At 24.4% G+C, this 17,658-nt stretch overlaps 1 protein-coding gene across 2 annotated transcripts in view; it reads left to right on the top strand.

Annotated features, from left to right (window-relative positions):
* Positions 1 to 17,658, top strand: part of LOC117173358 (ataxin-10) — a 40,336-nt gene that overhangs the window by 3,607 nt on the left and 19,071 nt on the right. For both annotated transcript variants that reach the window (XM_033361874.1, XM_033361876.1), the window contains exons 2-4: positions 655 to 1,128; positions 4,666 to 5,159; positions 10,156 to 10,406. In XM_033361874.1, coding sequence (XP_033217765.1) covers positions 655 to 1,128; positions 4,666 to 5,159; positions 10,156 to 10,406 — 1,219 coding nt within the window. The remainder of the gene's footprint in view (positions 1 to 654; positions 1,129 to 4,665; positions 5,160 to 10,155; positions 10,407 to 17,658) is intronic.

Below are 17,658 nucleotides of genomic sequence, written 5' to 3'. Positions count from 1 at the left end.
TGAATTTCTTTGGTTGAAAATTAAACTGTTTTGTTAACTCAAAATTAATTTCTTAGTTGTAAGTAAAAATATTCTATTTCTGTTGAAAATTTGCCTTTTTTAGTTAAAAATACTGCTATTTGGTTAAAAATTCATTTTGTTATTGAATATTCTTCATTTTGGTTGAAAATTAATTTCTTTGTTTAAAAGTTCAATTGTTTTGTGGGAAATCCGTGTATTTTGTTAAAAATTGAAAGTTAATTATTCCAGTTAAAAATTGATTTCTTTAGTTAAGTATTTTAATAACTTGTAAATTCAACTATTTGGTTGAAAATTCGTCCTTGTGGTAGAATTTAATCTTTTTGATTAAAAATTCATCTTTTTGGTTATAAATTAAAATCACGTAACATAATAAACTGTTTAGAAAGGTTCTATTTCGAATATTTTCTTTTTCGGGAATTTTACAGTGTCGGACATTGCATAATTCGGTAATATTCTCTCGCGAATTTTATTTTTCGGAAATTTACAAATTCGTTAATATTATAACTCTCCTTAATTTTCAAATTCGATAATTTTATCAACTGTTCAGGAACTTTCTATTTCGAATATTTTATTTTTCGGGATTTTTCAGTCCCTATAAATAATCAATACAATTATAAAATTTTTATTCCCCAGGAAACTTGTGGATACAAAATTACTAGCGAAAGTGGCTCAAATTACAACAGACCCAAGTTTCGAGGTTCCAGAAAAGGCAAAAGTCATTCTTCTCAAATGTCTCGTAAATTCTTGCATTTGCGCTTACAAACACAAAAGCTACGATATCAGAGATGCGAAAGTTTCAAAATATCAAACTGAACTCTATGCCTTATTATCTCAGTCTCCAATTTCTGTGTCGACTCTAAAAATCGATAAAACATATCCAGTAGAGACACATTTTCCATATGATGGAGTCAGTCAATTGGCAGTTGATACTGTTCTTCAATTTTCAAAAGAGGAAAAAAAACTGTCGGATGAAGAATTAGATATTCTCAGACAGAACGTTCAATTTCTTTCCAATTTAGTCACTTTCGCCTGCAGGAATATCTCTTTTCCGGATTACGAGGAACCCCCAAAATGTATTGAAAACGAGGAATTCAAAAATGCAATTTCGTAAGTGCTTCTGGATTATTTTTTTTTAATTTCAAGTATTGGAAAATTTATACAACCCCGGATTTCTCTTTCGACTGTATTAAAGAAAAGCCTTTATGATTTTATAAACTTAGGAGACATATATTTAAATTTTTTTAAATAAATTAACATGGATCCTTAATGAAATTATGTTTAGAAAATTAAAAAGGTTAATAACAAATATTCAGTATTATATCTGTAAAAGGTTATAAGCTTTTGGTTGAGCATTCATTTTGTGGTTAATTTTTTTTTTTTTGAAAATCAACAATTTTGTTTAAAATTGATTCTCTTTAGTTGAAAATTTAACTGTTTTGTTGAAAATTTTGGCATAAAAATACAATATTTCGGATTTCATGTTTTTTTTCTGTATATACTGAAAAATATGTTTTCTCTGTAAATTGAAATATGTTGCGGAAATCTTTTTTCACTTGGTTGAAAATTTGATGATTCAATGTTTGGCTAAAAAATCATGTTTTTGGTTAATTAAAAATTCGTCTTTTTGTGTTGAACATTAAACATGATTTTTTTTTGTTTAAAATTGAACTATTCCAGTTGAAAATGTATCATTTTAGTTATAATTTCATTTTGTAGTTGAAAAATGGAACATTAAAAAATTGAATATTCCGTCATTTTAGTTTAAAAATCATTTTAAACTATTTTTTTTAAATTAATCTTCTTGGTTGAAAATTCATATTTTACATCAAAAATTCAACAATTTGCTTCAAATTTCATTTTGTGGTTTGATAATTTATCATTTTATTCGAAAATTAATTTCTTTGGTTAAAAGTTAAACTATTTTCTTAAAAATTCTTATTTCTTGGTTGAAAAATCTATATTTTTGCTTGAACATTCGTGTCTTTGGTTAAAATTTCATAATTTCTTTGTTTAGAGGATGTACTATTTTGTGGAAAAGTCATGTATATTGTTAAAAATTCTTATTTCTTTATTGAAAATTCATTTCTTGTTTGAAATTTTTCTGTTTTGTTAATTCAAAATTAATTTCTTAACTTTACATTTAACTATTATATCTTTGTTGAATATTAAACTTTTTTATTTCAAAGATCTAATATTGGTTTAAAAATTAATTTTTTTTATTGAAGATTAATGATTTTAGTAACAAATTAATTTTTTGGTTAAAAGTTGAACTATTTTGTGAAAAATTCATTTTCTTCTGGTTATAATTTGATATGTTTAACTGAATAAGTAACTATTCCAATTTTGCTTAAAAATGTATCTTTTTTTAGTTAAAAATTTAACTACTTGTTTTCAAATTCGTCTTTTTGGTAGAACCTTAATGTTCTTGTTTGAAAAATAATCTTTTTGGTCGAAAATTCAACAATTTCGTTTAAAAATTCATTTTTTGTTGTTGTAAAGATTCTATTTTAGTTCAAATTAATTTGTTTCGTTAAAAGCTTAACTATTTTGTGGAAAATTAGTGAACTTTGTAAAAATTCTTCTTTTTGATAGAAAAATAACTTTCTTGGTTAAAATTGTGTCTTTTTTGTCGATTTTGTTAAAAGTAAGTTTTTTAAAATAATTTTGTAACTAAAAATTGAACTATTTCATTTCTAATTAAAATTCATCTTTTTTCTTTAAATATTCTACTATTTGATTAAAAATTTGTCTTATTTTGTTGAAAATTGAAGGTTCATAATTTTAGTGAAAATTCATTTCTTAGGTTGAGTAATTTAATATTTTTTTAAAATTCGTGTTTTTCTGTTTAGAATTAAATCGTTCTAACTGAAAATTTAATTATTCTAGGCAATAATTATCAATTTATTTTAAAATTCATCCTTTCGGTTTAAAATTCAACTATTCCAATTGAAAATTTATCATTTTAATTGAAAATTGATCTCTTAGTTGAAAAAAGGAACTTTTTTTAAAAATTAGTTTTATTTCTTTTGGTTGAAAATTTTTTTTCTCCTAAAAATGTAACTATTTCAATTGAATATTCCGTCATTTTAGCTTGAAAATCATATCTTCAGTTGTCCATTAATTATTTAGGTGAAAATTTGACTCTTGTATTTCTGTTGACAATTTATATTTTTTATTTAAAAACTCTACTATTTCGTTCGAAATTCATCTGTTTGGTTAAAAATTAATTTAGTTAATTTTAAATTCAATTATTCTATGTTAAGTTGAAAATTAAGGTTTTTCAGTTTAAAATTCATGTATTTTGTTGAAAATTGAAGGTTCGTCATTTTAGTGAAAATTCATTTCCTTGGTTGATTATTTCAATATTGTGTTGAAAATTTGTGTTTTTCTGTTTAGAATTTAATCTTTCTAACTGAAAATTTAATTATTCTAGTTAATAATTATCAGTTTAGTTTAAAATTCATACTTCTTGTTTAAACTTGAACTGTTCCAGTTGAAAATTCATCGTTTTAGTTGAAAATTTGTCTCTGAGTTGAAAAATGTAACTTTTTTAAGGAATAGTTCTATTTCTTTAGGTTGAAAATTATATATTTTTTTACTGAAAATATAACTATGTTAATGAAATATTCCATCATATTAGTTTCAAAATCATTTCTTTGTTTGAGCATTAACTTTTTAACTGAAAATTTAACTTTAATTATGGTTGAAATTCATCCCTTCTTGATTGAAAATTTATCATTTTTGGTCGAAAATTCAACATTTTTGTTAAAATTTCATTTTATGGATTGATAATTGATTACTTTAGTTGAAATTTCTTATTTTTTGGTTGAAAAATCTATATTTTTGTTTGAAAATTCATGTCTGGTTAAAAATTCATTTTTTAAAAGATTTATCATTTTAGTTGAAAATTCATTTCTTTGGTTAAAGTTTGAACTATTTTTTGCAAAATTCATATATTTTCTTAATCTTTTTGGTATAAAATTAATCTTCTTCGTTAAAAAATTATCATTTTTTTGTAGCAACCCTAAAGTAATTCACTCTTGTATAATTACTTGAAACCAAATCAATCCTTTCTTCAATCAACAATATTTATGAATTTAAAATCCTTGATTTTTCTTCATGTCTCGCGGCCCTTCTTCTGTCTACGGTTCTTTATATCTTTATGTGCGGTTAAACTTTAAAATAACATTTTCCATCATTTTTAAGAATCTACTTAAAAAAGAAAAAAAATGTTGATTGGAAAATTTCCAAAATGACTTCGTTCTTCATGTTATTCTTTTGTTTTTTATTTGTTGACACTCGAATCGTATGCTTGATTAACCTCTGAAAGTCAGGTAAAAAAATTTATATTAATTTACAAAATTATTTATCATAATTGTTCTCTTTAATGTTACTAATTGTAAACATATAATTATTTAGGTTTAAACCGTTTGAAAAAGGTACACCTTGTACCGAAACGTCAAAAATTCCTAATTCAAAAAAATGTTTTTTTGGCTCAATTCTATTTTAATTTGTGTGGACCCTAAGACACAAAGAAAAGTCTATGATTTGAAATTCATTAATTCACATTCTTCAATAATTAGTTGAAAAATCATTAGTTATTTTTTGTCTTTCTGCTCCTAATTGGACAAAAACTGTTTTTAGAAAACTGATTGGACACGAGCACATTCCAGTGGTGAGAGCAGCCTCTGCTTTTGTCCACAACATGATCTCTCAATCAATTAAAGACTATTTTTCAAATAGCGATAAATCTCAACTAGTAAAGCTCCTAATAAATGCTGCCAAAAAGGGAATTCAGTCTGCCTCAGATGTGACTCTATTTCTCGTCCAGGAAAAAAATTTACTCCCAAATATTTACAACGATCTCCAGATACACGAAAAATTGTATCTGCTAGAAATGATTCATTTGAATTTATTGGAATCGAATCAGTGCTTTCCCGTCGAAACGGCAAAATTTCTCGCCGACAAATTTAAAAAGAAAAGCGATCTGGTTCTCAAAACTGTGGATACTTATTTGGATGGGATGGAACCTATGGAAGTGACGATTCTCTTGGATATTTTGGGAATTTTAACATCAGGGGATGATGAAGTTTCCCTTATTTTGAGAGGAGATAAGAGTCTTTTGATAAATGGCCTCTGTTAGTATTTTATTTCCTAAATGAAGGGCTGCAGCACAGAAATAGATAACTAATAAAATTTGAATTTTTCAGGAGAGCGAACAAAATTTCGTTCGAAAGAGTGCCTAATTTGTTTCAATTGCAATATAAAATTTAATAGCAATGATTATTCATTAAAAAACTAGCTTTATTGTAATATATTGAATTATTTTAATGAATTTTTTTAAATTAATTTTTTGACTGAAAATTTAACAATACCAGTTGAAACTTTAACTATTCTGTTAAAAATTCTTTTGAAATTAATCTTTTTCTAAACTGAAAATGTAACTATTCCAGTGGAAAATTCCCGAATTTTAGTTAAAAATTTATCTTCTTTGTTGAACATTAAAATTTTTGATATAAAATTTTATCTATTTAATTTTTTCGTTAAAAGTTTATCGTTTTTAGTTGAAAATTCGTATTTTTTGGTAGCTATTAATCTTCTTGGTTAAAAATTTATCTTTTTTGTTTGTAATTCAAATATTCCAGGTGAGAACTTATAATTTTAGTTAAAAATCCATCCTTTGGTTTGAAAATGTGTCTTTAAAAAAATAGTTCTTATGATTGAAATTTTTTTACCGAAAATGTAACTATTTGAATTGAATATTCCTTCATTTTGTTTGCAAAAACATCTCTTTGGCTAAAGCTTAATTTTTTAAATAAAAATTTAACTATTCTATTTTTCGTTGAAAATTGAACTTTTTTAGTTCAAAATTAAACTATTTGAGTAAAAATTTGTCTTAATATTAATTTAAAATTAAATTATTTCTTCTTTTATGGTAGAAAATTAATCTTATTGTTTGAAATTTATTGAAAATTGAACTATTTTGCAGAAAATTCGTCTTTTTCAATTGAAAAGTAATTTCATTAGTTGGAGCTTAATCTTTTTAGTTAAAAATTATTTTTTTTAAATTGAAATATTCTGTGGAAAATCTATCTTCTTTGTTGAATCCTCATTTTTTCTATATAAAATTCTAACCATTTATCTTTTTGTTGAAAACTTATGGTTTTTTGTTGGAAATTCTTATTTTTTGGTATAAATTAAAAAATCCCTCTTTTTGATTGAAAATGATTGAAAATCTAATTATTTTAATCTAGTTACTTTTATCACATTTTTTCTCAAATATTTTTCGCCATGTATTTGGTTGCAAATCCAACAAGTTTGTTGAAATTTTTTTTATATAGTTTAACATTTTTTTTAAACTGAAAGTTGAGATATCCTATTGAAAATCTGTGTTTTCTTATAGAAAATTCATGTCTTTGCGTTAAAAATTCGACTATTTGGTTAAAAGTTATTTTTGTTTGCTGAACATTTAAATGTTTTGTTGAAAAGTATAATTTTTTACGGTAAAAAATCGAAATATTGCATTTTTGCTTAAAAAATTAAATTATTTCAGGTGAAAATTCGTTTTCTTTCTGTCAGAATGGTAACTTCATTTTTGGAAACCTTATCTTTTTGGTTAAAAATGAATTCCTTTGGTGACAAATTCAACTATTTTGTTCAAAAAAATTTCTTTTGTGTGAAAATTTGTTTTTCTAACTGAAAATTTAACCATTCTACTTGTCGTTGAAAATTGATATTTTTAAAATTGAAAATTCATGTATTTTGTTGAAAATGTGTCTTTTGATAGAATATCCATCTTTTGGCTTGAAAATTTACCTATTTGGTAGAAAATTAATTTCTTTGTATGAAAATTGAAATGTTTTTTTGAAAATTCATCTTTTTCGATAGATAAGTGGTCTCGCTAGTTAACGTTTGATCTTTTTGGTTAAATATTAATTTTCTTAGTTTAAAATTGAACTATTTTGTGGAAAATTCATTTTTTTTTAGTTGAAATTTTATTTTTTAAACTAAAATCTTACCCCTTGTATTTTTGCTTCAAAATATATCTGTTTTAGTTAACAATTTATGTAGAGAATTAATCTCCTTAGTTGAAGCTTTATTGTTTTGGTTAACAATTAATTTCTTTGATTGAAAGTTTAAGTATTTCGTTTTAAATTCCTTTCTTGAATGAAAATCCATTTTTCTAACTAAGAATTTAATTATTATATTCTTGGTAGAAAATTGATATTTTTTGGTAGAAAATTTATCGTTTGGGTTGGAAATTCAACTATCTTGTTAAAGATTAATTTGTTTGGTTGAAAACTAAACTATCTTGTTGAAAATGTGTGTTTTTTAGTTAAAAATTAATTTTTTTTGCGACATCTTTTGGTTAAAAATTCATTTTAATTTCTTTTGTTACAAATTTATCTATTTTATTGAAAATTCCTTTTTTTTGTTGAAAACTTATTTTTCAAATTTAAATTTTAATCATTACTTTTTTTATTGTAAATTAAAATTTTATAGTTGAAAATTTACGTGTTTTGTTAAAAATATTTTTTTTTTGTTGAAACTTTGTCTTTTTTGGTAGGAAATTTATCCCATGGATTGCAAATTCAACTATCTAGGTAAAAATGAATTCATTTTATTGAAAAGTTAGCTATTTTGTTCAATGTTAATTTTTTTAGTTAAAAATTAATTTTTTCATCCTCATCTTTTAGGTTAAAAATCATTTCTTTGGTTTCAAATTTAACTATTTTAATGAAAATTCCTTTTTTTTCTGTTGAAAACTTATTTTGGAAACTTAACATTTAATCTCTATATTTTATTGTTGAAAATAGATCCTTTTTAATTGGAATAGTATATATTTTGTTCAAAATATATGTATTATGTTGAAAATCTGTCTTTTTTATTAAAAAACTATTTTTTGGCGTTAAAAATCCAACTGCTTGGTTCAAATTATTTTTTTTTGTGTAAATTTGATCGGTTTTATTACAAATTTTATTGTTATAGAAAATTAATCTTTTTGCGTTAAAAAATAGATTATTTGTTAAAACGTTTTTTTCTTGCTGAAAATTAAAATTGTCTTTTTCAAAATTCGTCTTCTTTCGTAGAAAAGTACTCTCACTGGTTAAAACTTAATATTTTTGATTAAATATTAATTGCTTTGGTTTAAAATTAAACTATTTTGTGGACATTTTTTGTTAAATTTAACATTGATTTTTTAAACTAAAAATATAACTCTTCTATTTTTGCTTGAAAATATATCTGTTTTAGGTAAAAATTCATGTCGAGAAATAATCTTATTAATTGAAACTGTATCCTTTTGATTAAAAAGTAATTTTTTTTGGTTGCAAGTTGAACTATTTTGTTTAAAAAATATTTTTTTTGTTGTTAAAAATTAATTTTTTTAACTGAGAATTAACCTGTTCTATTTGTGGTAGAAAATCGATCTTTTTTAGTAGAAAATTAATGCATTTTTTTTAATTTGCGTTTTTTTTTGTAGAAAATGCATCGTTCGGGTTGAAAATTCAATCGCCTGAATAAAAATGAATTCGTTTGATTGAAAAGTGAACTATTTTTTTGAACTGCAAATTTTTATAAAAAGATAATTTGTTTAACGTAATATTTTTTGTTAAACGATTCATTTTTTTGGTTACAAATTTAACTATTTCATTGAATATTCATTGTTTTGTTTAAAAATTTATTTCAGCTAAAAAATTTATTTATTAAACTTGTTGAAAATCTGTATTTTTTAGTAGGAAATTCCTCTTTTGGGTTAAAAATGCAACTGATTGATTCAAAATAATTTTTTTTTAGAAAATTAAACTGTTTTATTTAAAGTATGTTTTTTTTCTTTTAGTGTAAATAAAATTGTACAACTAAAAATTCAACTATTTCATTTTTTCTTAATAATGAATCTTTTTTAGGTAATAATTAATAATTAATTCATCTTTTTGGATACAGAAAATATTTTCATTATTTGCAACTTCATCCTTTTGGTTAAAAGTTCATATATTTGGTTGCAAATTTAAGTAGTTTATTGAAAATTATTTTTTTTAGTTGAAAATTTGTTTTTCTCGTTGAAAAATTAGGTATTTTGTTTGTGGTTGAAATTTTTTGTTTTGCTGAAAATTGAACTGTTTAGTAGAAAATTATAGTTTCTTAGCTAAAAATCTAACTATTTTAGTTTAGCTTCAAAATTGATTTATTTTAGGTGAAAATTCATTTTTTTCGATGGAAAAGTAATCTTATTCGTGCAAACTTTATGTTTTTGTTTAAAAATTTATTTCTAGGGTTTCATATTGAAGTCTTTTGTTGCAAATTTTGTTCTTTTGCTTGAAAATTTATTTTTCTAATTGAAAATTTAACCATTTCATTTGTCGTAGGAAATTGATATTTTTAAGTTGAAAATTTATGTATTTTGTTAGAAACTTCATCTTTTGGCTTGAAAATTTAACTAGTTGGTTAAAAAATAATTTTTTAGTTAAAAATTGAACTGCTTTGATGGAAAGTTGATATGTTTAATGTAAAAATTCATGTTGAGCAGTAATCTAATTAGTTGAAACTTGATGTTTTTGGTTAAAAATTAATATCTTCGGTTGCAAGTTTAATTATTTTGCTTAAAATTCTTTTATTTTATTTTTGAAAATACATTTTCCTAACTGAGAATTTTAGTATTTTATTTTTGGTAGAAAATTGATCTTTTTGATTTGAAAATTCATGCATTTTCTTAAAAATTTTATTTCTAACTTAAAATTGAGGTATTTTATGAATAGTTGAAAATGTTCGTTTTCCTGAAAATTGAACTGTTTTGCTTGAAAACTTATTTGTTTTTGGTGAAAATTCTTTTGGTTGAAGATTTATTTTTCTAACTGAAAATTTAACTATTCTATTTTGGTTGAAAATTGATCTTTTTATTGAAAACGCATGGATTTTTGTTTAATTTGTCTTTTTTTCATAGAAAATTCATCCTTTTTATTGAAAATTGAACCATTTCGTTTAAAATTGGTCTTTTTCGGTTTCAAAATAATCTTATTAATTTAAGTTTAATATTTAAAAAAATATATTGTTTAACTTGCCCTGTACTGCAATCCTTTATATGTTCGAAATTTATTCAATGGAATCGGCTTCTTAATTGAAATTTTTGATTTGCAGTTCTCCTGAAATCTCTACATATGGCGGGGAAGGAGTCGAACAATTTTTTCACGCCTTTGCAAAAATTGAGCGAAGTTGCTCCATGTAATCTAGGGCAGGATATTTTGTTAAAAGAGGCTGAAAATTCCAAAGAGGGCGAAAAACTGCCTTATAATAAAAATATTCAGGCGCATCCTGCGTTCGGATTTAAAGCTGGACTGATTCGTTTGGTTGGAAACATGGCATTTGAAAATAAAGATAATCAGGATTTGGTGAGCATGTATTAAATTTATTATTGTTAATTATTTCCCATTTTATTTATAAACAGATTTTACATCCCAAAGTGCACTCAAAACAGAGGAAATCCGATTTTTTTACAATAATAGGGGAAAAAATTCTTTGAAATACAAATAATATACATAGGGCATTGAATTTAATATAAAATTCTTTAAATTTCTAAGATTTCATGTCTATATATATTACGTTTTCAACAAATTAGTTGCATTTTTAATTTAAAAAGATTTTGTTCTAAATTAGAGGAATTTTTAACTCAGAAATACGATTTAAAAAAAATAATAAGTAAAGTTTTAAAGTTAAAAAGTTAAAAAGTTCAACTTTTTAGAAATTGGTTAACTTTAAAACATGATAAAAATTAATTTTCCATCCAGAATCTATAAAGATGAATTTTCAACCAAATAGTTTAATTTTTAACAAAGTAATAAAACTTTCAACAAATAATTAAATTTTTTAACCAAAAAGATGTATTTTTTATAAGACAGTTAAATTTTCAACCAAAAAATTTGTATTCACAACAAAAAAGTTTACTTTTACCCACGAAATATGAATTTTTTACAAAAAATAAATAAATTTTCTACCAAAAATGTGAACTACAAAAAAGGGTGAATTTTCCAAAATAAAAGATTAATTTTTAATAAAACAAAACGATATTTCTATATAAAAAAAAATCTTCAACCAAATAGTTGAATTTTTAACCAAACAGATTATTTTCAACCAAAAATAGTTGTTTTAAAAAATAAATAATTGAATTTTTAAGGTAGAGACCCGTTTTTTAGAAAAAATTGTATTTTTAACCAAAAAATGTGTATTTACAACAACAAAAGTTCACTTTTAACCAAGAAATGTGAATTTACAACCAAGAAAAAGAACTTTCTTACCATTAAAGATGAATTTTCAATCCAAAAAAATGAATTTTCTATTAAAAAAATAAGAATTTTCAACAAAATATTTGAATTTTTAACAAAACAATTAAAATTCCAACAAAATAGTGAAAATCTTAACCGAATAATCGAACTTTCTACCAAAATCAGTTCGAATTTTCAACATATAATTCATTTTGAAGCCAAAAATTCGCATTTTTTAGAAGGCATTTGAATTTTCAATACAAATTATGTGTTCTTACTATAAACGATAAATATTTAATACAAAAAAAACTAATTTCGATATGAAAAAATTTTTTTTTAACAAAATAGTTGAATTTTGTAACAAAACAGATGATTTTTGAACCAAAAACAGTTTGCTTTTTTGATAAATAGTTGAATTTTTAAGCTAAAAGACGCATTTGTGAGAAAGCAATTGTATTTTTGAGCAAAAAATTTGTATTTACAACCAAAAAGTTCACTTCGAACCAAAACATTTATATTTTTAGTCAAGGAAAATTACATTTCAACCAAAAATTGAATTTTCTATGTAAATTAATACATTAAATTTTCAACAAAATAATGAAACTTTCGACAAAATAGTTGCATTTTTAATCAAAAATAGTTAATTTATGAATAACAAAAATTTAATTTTTGACATCAAAATTTATATTTACAACAAAAAAGTTTACTTTCAACCAAGAAATGTATATTTTTAGCCCAGAAAAATGACTTTTCTACCAAAAAATATGAATTTTGTATCCAAAAAGTTGAATGAAAAGTTGAATGATATATAATTTTAACAAACGAAAAAATTTAATTTAATTAAATGCGTTAATGAAATTCATATTTTATGGTGGAAAAATTATAATTTTTAATTTAAAATAAACTTTTGTTTTGAAAATATCCCTGTTTTATAAATAATCGGTCTTTTTTAATCGAAAATTCATATTTTTTGACAGTAAAGTTATTTTTCTTGGTTTTTTTTTCTACAAAAAGATGAAATTTCGATAAAAAAGACTCATGTTCGACAAAATAATTTAATTAATAATTAATCTTCTACAAAATAATTAAATCTTCAACAAAATACATACATTTTTCTCGAAATAGTTGAATTTCAGTATACAAATTTAATTAAAAATTTTTTTAAATGTTCAAGCTGTTGAATTTAACAAAAAAAAAGACGAGTTTTTGTCAAAAGAGTTAAATCCCCAAAAAAGTTTGATTAATTTTCAACAATAGTTGAATTTTTAAAGCAAGAAAGAGTTTTCGATCAAGGAATTTTAACTAAATTCTTGAATTGTCAGTCAAGAAGATTATCTACCAAGGGAAAAAGGCGAAATTTCAATGAAATGCAAGAATTTTCTACCAAACTGTTGCATTCTTTACTAAAAAGTGTGAAATTTTCAGCAAAAATGATGAGTTTCCAAATCAGAAAGACGAATTTTTTATAAAGTAATCGAATTTTCAATCCAGTAATATGAATTTTCAACAGAAAAGGATATTTTCAAATTAATATCTATGCAATTTAATTTCCTCTCACGAAAGATTTTACATTTTAAGGTAAAAAAACAACACTACCTTTTAAACATCGAGACCCAAAAGACGACTTTTCTACAAAACAGATGAATTTTAAAATCAAAAAGAGGAATTTTCTATCAAAATAGTTGAAGTTTCAAAGGAAAAAGATAAATATTCGACGAAAAAAATGTAATTTTTTACCAAAAAGACAAATTGTCAATAACATACATAAAATTTTAACCAGAAAAATTATTCTTAACAAAATAGTTCGATTGTCAACGAGGTAATTGAATTTTCAAAAAATAAAGACAAATTATCAACAAAAAAAATTGAACTCGATCAAAAAAGTGGAATTTGTAACGAAAATGTTGCATTTTTAACAAAAAGAGATCAGTTTTTAATAAAAAAAAGAAAATTCGACTCTGAGAATAATTTATCTGTAAAAACAAAACAAAAAATGTCCGCCAAAAAGTGAATTTTCTACAAAACAATGGAATTTTCAACCTGAAAATATGAATTTTTAAGGAAAAAGTTATTATTTAATAAAATAGTTAAATTTTCAATCAAAGATATGTATCTAAACCAAAAATTAAGTTTTTTATAAGACAGTGAAACCTTCCACCAACTAGTTGAATTTTCAACAAAAATAGCTGAATTGTGAATCGAAAATATAATAGTATTTAGATTGTGTAATTACAAAGAATTAATTTTTAACTAAGAGATATTATTTTTCTACCGACATATGAATTTTAAATGCAAAAGGATGAATTTTCTACCAAAATAGTTGACTTTTCTGAGAAAGATTTTCTATTAAAACAATACGAATTCTTTATGTACAGGGATGAATTTTCTATCCAAAAAGATAATTGTTTAATTAAAAAAAAGGTGACTTTTTAAGAAAATAGTTGCATTTTTAATTAAAAGAGATCAATTCTGAACGAAAAATATAATATTAGACTTTTCAAATAATGAAAGTTAACTTTTATCTAAAAAAGATGACTATTTTCAATCAAACAAGCACGATTTGAACAAAATAGGTGAACTTTCAACAAAATAGTTAAATTTTTAACCAAAAGAGATCAGTTCAGGACGAAAAATGTGGTTGTAGATTAGGGTGTTCCAAAAATGCATTACAAAAATTGTTTTGATGCTAGATACAAACGATCCTCCCAAATCGTTTCGAAATCCAAAAAAACTAAACGCGTATTTTTTTACTTCAAATTTTTATTTTTATTGGTGCCCCTAACCCACCACCACGGTGCCCTGAAAACTACCCTTAAATCAAAAAATTTACATCCTTCAGGAAATTGACTCCTTTAAGCAGTTTGTTCTCTTTTTTCCGGAAATCATTGATATAGGTCTGTTGGAATGTTTACTAATCTTTTTCAGTTGATTTATATTTATTTAAATAAATTCTAGTTGTTTAAATAATCTTTTTTTCCGAAAATACGTCTTAAATCTGTGTTTCCCGAAAATTTGTCTCAAATCTGTTTTTTTGAGATCGGAATGTCAGCTTATTATCTCAAAAAGACTTTATTTATTTCAAAATTTCTTCCAATGGTTTAAACAATTAATTATTATTATCAATTTTCTACTTTTTTCAAATTATGGTAGAAAAGTCAGCTTTTCTTTTAATAAATCTATAGATTTTAATTTCAAGGTATCTTGTCTACATTATCTAATAAATCCTTAATTGTTTAAACAAATTCAATTTTTTTAAATAAATTTTTTTTGTTCAATTCGCCTAAAATATAATTAATATATATAATAATTGTTATAATTGTTATAATTGAATTTGTTTAAACAATTGAGGATTTATTAGATAATGTAGACAAAATACCTTAAAATTAAAATCTATAGGTTTATTAAAAGAAAAGCTGACTTTTCTACCATAATTTGAAAAAAGTTGAAAATTGATAATAATAATTAATTGTTTAAACAATTAGAAGAAATTTTGAAATAAATAAAGTCTTTTTGAGATAATAAACTGCCATTCTGATCTCAAAAAGCAGATTTTAGACGAAATTTTGAGAATTTTCGGTCAAAAGATACGGTTTTTTAAATCCAAAAGGATGAATTTTTTATAAAAAAGACGAATGTTCAACAAAACAGTTGAATTTACGAACAAGAAAGATGACTTTTAAACAAAGAAGTTAAATTTTCAACAAAAGAAATCAACTTTCCGGTAAATAGTAGAATTTTTAACCAAAAGAGATGAATTCTGAACTCAAAAAATATTAAAAGGCTTAAAAAAATTAACTTTTAACCAAAAAAGATGACTTTCAGAATATAGTTGAAATTTTTATAATTAAGATGAGCGCTTTATCCAAAATAGAATAGGAGACATTTTAAATGAAAGGAATTAAGTTTTATGCGAAAAAGATTAATATTTAACCAAAAGAGGTGACTTTTTAAGAAAATATTTTTTAATAAAAGAATATGATTTTTTTATCAAAAGTTGAAATTTCGATCCAAATTTTTAACAAAGAGATGAATTCTGATTTAAGAAAATAATAATAAACTTGAAAAAAAGAAGTATCTTTCAACTAAAAAAGTGACCTTTTTAGAAATTAGCTGCAATTTTGATCAAGAAGATGAATTCTGAATCCAAAATAGAATGGTGAAGTTTTAAAATAAAAATGTTTAATTTCAAGAGAAAAAGATTAATATTTTCAACCAAAAGAAAATATTTTTGAACCGAAAAATATGGCTTTTTTTACGAAAAGATTGATTTTCAATTAAAAAGGATGAATTTTGTATCCCAAAAGGTGATTTGTCGACAAAGCTTTTGAATTTTCAAGTAAATAGTTAAATTTTCAACCTAAGTACATGAATTTTGGAAAAAAATATGATTGTAGACTTTTCAATGAAAAAGCATTAAATTTTAATAATAAAAGATCAACTTTCAACCAAAAAAAGGTGACTTTTCAACAATAATATGAATTTTTAATCCAAAAATAACGAATTTTGTATCCCTAAAGACGAGTTTTTAACAAAATAATTTAATTTTTGACCTACAAAAAAATAAATGACATTTTAACAAAATAGTTAAATTTTCAACCAGAAAAGGTGATTTAATAAGAAAATAATTGTATTTCTAATAAAAATAGATGAATTCTGAACCAAAAATATATTGGTAAACTTTCAAAATAAAAAGAATTAACTTTTCTTCATAAATTCCTTATAAAAAGAGGAAAAGTGGGAAACAGGGAAAAAACTTGATGTCTTATTAATAATTAATAAATACTCGAACTTTTACCCTTGGGAAAAATTCTACTTTATCAACTCCAGCAACCCGTATAGTGGCGCCATCATTTGAAGCTTTTCTTCTATCAGAACTTCCAAGACCAGTCCTTGCCCAATCTTAAATTCAAAACCTGAACTCACGAAGAAATATCTCATATTTAAATTTATTTTCTTCTACCTAATACATTCTATCAAATTCAAATAGAAAACTCGAAGAAAAAATTTAACTTCATTTGAACAAAGATAAAATTAAGTAGCAGACCAGTAGGATAGACTCGGCAATTTAGTTGAAATCTGATATGCCATTAAGGCATCAACGAGAACGCGATGTAGCTTCGTCACAGCATTTTAAAAAAATTTTCTTTCTTTTTTTTTCGTGTGTATATGATTCGCTCGCAACTCTCACATGCACAGGCGAAACGCAACGAGAGGACGTATGTGCTTGTAGATCAACGGATCGAAGGTAATCGTGTTCTCAAGTTTCGATCTACAAACGTGTTTCCTTTTTTCTTTTTTCTTTTTTCCGCTCCTTTTTCTTTGCACAATCGGCTCTCCTTTTTGCAATAGGTGTACGTATGCAGAGTGCACTGTATGCGACACTTGCAAAAATAGCAAGATCGAGTCGCAAGCACCACGAGGAGTTGCCCTCGCATTATTCTGTTCTTTGTCGGGGATGGCAGAATGCAAATTATTGCCTCTTTGTTAGGAAGGTTTATTTCAAAATGATCTGCAGATTACTTTGAATTTAATCAGGCTTCACAATAGTTTACACAGGGTGGCCGTTGTTAAAAAAAAAACCCTGGAAATCAGGGAATTTTATTGGTCAGGGAAAAATTCATGTGATTTTATTGGTAAGAAAAAGTCGGGGAATTTCATGGAATTGTATTGAATGGGAAAAGTCAGGTCAAAGCCAAGGAATTTGATTGATCAAGAATAATTCAAGCAATTTTATTGGTTAGGGAAAAGTCAGGAAATTTAATTGGTTAGGGAAAGTTTGAGGATAATCATGGAATTTTATTTATCAGAGAAATTCAGGAATTTTCTTGGTCATGAAGAAATAAGGGATTTTTTCGGCCAGGGAGATCTCAGGCAAAAGTCAGGGAACTTCATTCTTAAGGAAAAGGTTGACAATTTCCTTGGTCAAGTAAGGTTAGTGAATTTTATTGATCAGGGAAATTAAGGAAAACGCCAGGGAATTTTATTTTTGGCCAGCGGATAGTCACGAAATATTAGTCATCAGGGAAAAGTCTGGAAATTTGTTGGACAGGGAAAATTCAGGGAATTTTATTGGTCAGTGAAAGTCAGGAAAAATTCAAAGAATTTCAGTGGTCAGGGAAATGTCAGGTAACTTTATAGGTCAGGAAAAAGTCCGAGAATTTGATTGGCGAAGGATAGTTAGGGATAAGTCAGAGAATTGTATTGGTCGGGAAAAGTCAGGACAAAGTCAAGGAATTTAATTATTATTATTACACCATTAAGCCATTTCCCTTTTGGGTTAGGCGTGACTCACTCGGCAGGGGAAAGGAGTAGTGTGTGGATGGGATAGAGATTTTTCAGATTGATCCAGAATTTTCGTGCTATTTAAGTAAATAACACGTTC

This window comes from Belonocnema kinseyi, chromosome 5 (assembly GCF_010883055.1).
Source record: "Belonocnema kinseyi isolate 2016_QV_RU_SX_M_011 chromosome 5, B_treatae_v1, whole genome shotgun sequence".
Lineage (NCBI taxonomy): Eukaryota > Metazoa > Arthropoda > Insecta > Hymenoptera > Cynipidae > Belonocnema > Belonocnema kinseyi.
The sequence above is the reverse complement of the archived record's forward strand: the minus strand, read 5'-3'. Positions and strand labels throughout refer to the sequence as shown.